Consider the following 5,000-nt stretch of genomic DNA (forward strand, 5'->3'; position numbering starts at 1 on the left):
TCAAAAAAAGGAAAAGAGAAAAACAGAATGAAAAAAAAATCAAAAAAAGGAAAAAAGAGAAAAACAGAACGAAAAAAAAAATCAAAAAAAGGAAAAAAGAGAAAACAGAATGAAAAAAAAATTTTAAAAAGGAAAAAAGAGAAAAACAGAACGAAAAAAAAGTAAAACAGAACGAAAAAAAAATTTTAAAAAAGGAAAAAACAGAAAAACAGAATGAAAAAAAAAAAAAAAAGGAAAAAACAGAAAAACAGAACGAAAAAAAAAATTAAAAAAAGGAAAAAAAGAGAAAAACAGAATGAAAAAAAAATTAAAAAAAGGAAAAAGAGAAAAACAGAACGAAAAAAAAAAATTTTTAAAGGAAAAAAGAGAAAAACAGAACGAAAAAAAACCAAAAAAAAGGAAAAAAGAGAAAAACAGAACGAAAAAAAAACAAAAAACAAAAACAGAACGAAAAAAAAAATTACAAAAAAAGAAAAGAGAAAAACAGAACGAAACAAAAAAAAGGAAAAGAGAAAAACAGAATGAAACAAAACAAAAAAAGGAAAAGAGAAAAACAAAACAAAGTTGTGGTCTTCAGTGTGTTGATCAACAGGTTTGGTTGTCAGAAGCTCAGAATGTTCATCAACTGTGTGAAAAGTTCATCTTTTATTCTGATCGTCTGTTTTGTTGAAAGAAAAGATTCGTGTTCCAAGTGGAGACGTCAGAATTTACACAATTATACAGAAAGACAAACAGACTCTTTCAGAGGTTTCCAATGTGTGTTTATGGGGCTGCAACAGCCTTTGTTCCAAAACAGTACGACGTGTGTAAAGTCAGTGATTTTACCAAAATAAAAGCTCAGGGAATCAGCCCCCGGGTCCTGAGCTTCCTGGAAATGTGGCCCTCCCAAGAATAGAGCTGAATAGTCCTGCTTTATGCTGTTGTCAGTGTTTTTATGGTCGTGATGTCACAGCGATGATGTCACAGTGATGATGTCACTGTCGTCGAGTCTTAATGAGATTTTGTCTTTAATTAAAAAACAACAAAACAATAAAAGTTCTGAAACTCTGCTTCTGTTTCACATCTTTATTTAATCAGTCCAGATTATTGCTGATTCATGGAACACACACACACACACACACACACACACACACACACACACACACACACACACACAGCCTCTGATTGGCCGACGTGTCACGACAGCGTCTCGTTCACCCGCCGTGCTACCGGTTAGCGGGAGGTTCTGTCCAAAACCGGAGACGCCACCGGTGTTCCAGGTCTACTGGTGTCCCTGTCAACTGGTGTCCTTCCTCCTCCGGCGTCTCGTCCTGAAGAACGACGTTCAACCGCATTTCTACCAAAGTTTATCGCAGCGTTTGTCTTACGTTAACAGCGGCTGGCGGCAGGAGGCACCAGTTAACTGGGGCGCCAGTGAAACCGAAACACCGGGCAGTGAAGCGCCGTCACAACGAACAGACGAGACGTTGGGGTTGAAAAGCACCGCTGGTCTTCGGTCAGTTGAGACTCTGGAATCTCTCCCTGAGGTTCTTGACCAGACTCTGTTGACCCCCGTCTGGTTTGGCTCCGCCGGTCCCCTCCGGACCTCCGTCGGGCTCTCTGGGTCTCTTGGGGTCCCTCTGGCTCTCTGCCGGTCTGAGCTTGGCGCCGTCGGCCCGCCCCGCCTTCGGGCTCTCGTCCCCCTCGGCGGAGTCCGGCTCGGCCCTGGCCCGGTACTGGTCGGACTCCTGGTAGACCCGGCAGCGGTCCACGACGGCCATGATGGAGATGGTCTCCCTGCTGGTCGGCGAGCGGATCTGAACGTAGTCCTGGTCTTCGTCTTCGCTCGAGGTGGTCTCCGCCGGGACTTTCTCCAGAACCAGGACCTTGTGGTCGGGGTCTCCAGGCAGCGGCGCCTCGGCCGCGACGTAGTGGCCCGGGTAGGTCCTGCTGCGGACGTGGTCCTGGAACTCCTGCAGGCCGCTCAGCCGGGGGTCCAGGGAGTCCGCCCGGTGGAGCCGCCTCCTGGGACCGCCGTCCCCCATCTGGTCCGAGGTGGATCGCCTCCTGGGACCGCCGTACTCCATCTGGTCTGGTACGGACCAGGTCCGGACTGCCGGACTCTTGGAGTCGGTGTACCTGGTCCGCAGCTCGCGGACGTCGGGCCAGTCGAAGACCTCGACCGGCGGCGGACCACTGATGGGGTTCTGGGGCCGACCCGGAGAGAGACCCCTGGACCGGCAGGGGAGGCCCGGTGCTGGAGGTTCTTGGGCGGCGGTGGTCTGGGTACCACGTTGCCGGGGAAGAGTCCGGTTGACCTTATCTGAAAGACATTCGAGACGCAGGACACGTCAGGGACTGGACTGGTTCAGGTCAGGAAGGGGACTGGTTCTGATCAGGAAGAGGATTGGTTCTGATCAGGAAGAGGATTGGTTCTGATTCAGGAAGTGGATTGGTTCTGATCAGGAAGGGGACTGGTTCAGGTCAGGAAGAGGACTGGTTCTGATTCAGGAAGTGGACTGGTTCAGGTCAGGAAGGGGATTGGTTCTGATTCAGGAAGAGGATTGGTTCTGGTTCAGGAAGAAGATCTATTCAGGAGGAGGATCCAAATCATGAAGAGGACTGGTACTGATTCAGTAGCTAAAGCAGGTCATAGCGGGTCTTAGCGGGTCTTAGCGGGTCATAGCAGGTCTTAGCGGGTCATAGCGGGCCGGCGGTCTTACCTGGACTCTCCTCCTCCACCACGCAGGCTAAAGTCTTCCTGCCGGCCGCCATAGCGGGACTCTGCCGAACCACCGGCCGGGTTCCTTTAATCCGCTGGCTGTACTGACGGGCCAGGTGCAGAACTTTGCTCTCCAGCTGGTTCTGATCCAAACCGGGTCCGGTCTCGTGGGCCTCCGCCTTCAGTTGGACCACCCGGGGACCTGGGGCCTTCAAGGACTCCTTCAGGCTCCCGGTTCGGTTCACAACCGAGGAGGATTTTGGTCTGGTGCTTGAAGAGTCGACGGTGCTGAGGTCGGAGGCTCCGCCCCCTGGGTCGGAGGCTCCGCCCTCGAGCTGGGCCCTCAGGGTCGGATCCCGATCGCTGGTGGTTCTGAGGAGTTTCTGGGGGTCGGGGTCTCTCGGGGAGCAGTTGAGGTCTCGCTCCATCGCCTGCCAGACCCGGATCATGTCGGACGAGGGCCTGAACTCTTCCTCCTCACAGGTTCTCTCTGAGCCGGGCTCCGGACTCCACGCCGACTCCTCCGGTTCTGCGGCGCCGCGCTGGACGGAACCCGGGGGGTCCTGAGGTTCTGACTCCGGGTCCGGACTGGAGCTCGTCGCCCGGTCCTGGGCCACGCTGTCGAAGCGACTGACGGAGCTGCGGACCAGACCGGTCGGGATGTACGTGAGGCTCTCTCTGCGCCGGAGGCTGAACGTGGCGTCCTGGCTGCCGGCGTTCTCGTAGTACGTCCTGATCTTCCCGATGAGCAGCTGGTCCTGCTTGGACAGGGTCGAGTCCCTCCGGCGGGGGGTGCCGCCGCGGTCCACGTCGAAGACGCTGTCGTCGTCCTGAGGAGACAGTGAGGCCAAATTCGTTGACCCGAAGGTCTCGGCGGCATTGGACGACACGCCGCTAAGCGACGGGGGTCGGTCGGTGGCGTCGGCGCAGAGGCCGAGGGTACCGCCGGTCCTGCTGGGCGACCAAGGTGAGGCGCGGTCTGCGGTGCTGCTGGTCCTGCTGGGCGACCAAGGCGAGGCGCGGTCTGCGGTACCGCCGGTCCTGCTGGGCGACCAAGGCGAGGCATGGTCTGCGGTGCTGCTGGTCCTGCTGGGCGACCAAGGCGAGGCGCGGTCTGCGGTACCGCCGGTCCTGCTGGGCGACCAAGGCGAGGCACGGTCTGCGGTGCTGCTGGTCCTTTTGGGTGACCAAGGCGAGGTGCAGTTTGCGGCGCCGCCGGTCCTGCTGGGTAACCGAGGCGAGGCGAAGCCCGGCGAGGCGAAGCCGTCCTCCGGCACGCTGCCTCGCTTGACGCTGCCGCTGAAGTGCTGCGCGATGGCGCTGGCTTTGTCCAGCACGGAGGACGGCAGGATGCTGGAGGCTCCGCCCCCCTGGCCCCCTGCCTCCTTGTCGTCCTCGTCCTCCTCGTCTTCGGACGATTCGCTCAGCGTCTTGGAGTCGGAGTCGACGGCGGCCGAGGACGGTTCCTCCACCGGCTCGGAGTCTCCGTCGTGCCTCGGGGTCTCCGGCAGATCCGGATCGGGGGACGAATCCGGTCCCGGACTCTTTGACGGTTCGGGTGTCTCCCGGTCTGTGGAGAACTTCAGAGGGACAACGGACAGAGGGTCGGCTTCGGTGCAATAGAAAAGTCCGACGGGGACGTGAGGGACGGTGACTCACCAGCTCTGGAGTCGCTTCGGTCGCACTCGACTCGTCTGGCCTGGTGCCAGAGACTCCGCCCCCTTCTGGACGCTTCAACAAAACAACAAGTTAACAGGGACACTGGGAGGACAGGGACATTCTGGTGGACAGACCACCAAGTTGGATGGTCATTGCGTGTCCCCTGATTTCCATGGAGACAGAGCATCTTCAAAAACTTGCGTCTTCAGTGGCGCCGAGCTCCGTTGTCATGGAAACAGAGGCTGAAAACGTTTTGACTTGAAATCTGACTTCAGGGAAAAATATGAAACAACTTCACACCGAGCACGGCAACCAAACAACTCCGAGCAAGGCGTCGGCACGGCAACCAACAACTCCGAGCAAGGCGTCGGCACGGCAACCAAAACAACTCCGAGCAAGGCGTCGGCACGGCAACCAAACAACTCCGAGCAAGGCGTCGGCACGGCAACCAAACAACTCCGAGCAAGGCGTCGGCACGGCAACCAAACAGTCTACCGACCTTCACGTTGCTCCACGCTGCTCAAGAAGCTCCAACCAGAAGGAAACGTGGCGTTAGAGACCTGAACCAGCACAGGAAGACCTGATCCTCAAGGCCCCTCAACCTGAGGACTTGACTCCTTGAACCCTGACCTTCTAACCC

The 5,000-nt window shown here is 55.6% G+C and overlaps 1 protein-coding gene across 1 annotated transcript in view; it reads right to left on the minus strand.

Annotated features, from left to right (window-relative positions):
• Positions 1–1,079: 1,079 nt before the first annotated feature.
• Positions 1,080–5,000, minus strand: part of LOC308143203 (pleckstrin homology domain-containing family G member 3-like) — a gene marked incomplete at its 5' end in the record, with an annotated part of 11,457 nt that continues 7,536 nt past the window's right edge. The window contains 3 exon segments of the mRNA XM_080513943.1: positions 1,080–2,302; positions 2,703–4,281; positions 4,361–4,432. Coding sequence (XP_080370069.1) covers positions 1,497–2,302; positions 2,703–4,281; positions 4,361–4,432 — 2,457 coding nt within the window. The 3' untranslated portion in view covers positions 1,080–1,496.

This window comes from Blennius ocellaris (genome assembly GCF_963422515.1).
Source record: "Blennius ocellaris genome assembly, chromosome: 18".
NCBI lineage: Eukaryota > Metazoa > Chordata > Actinopteri > Blenniiformes > Blenniidae > Blennius > Blennius ocellaris.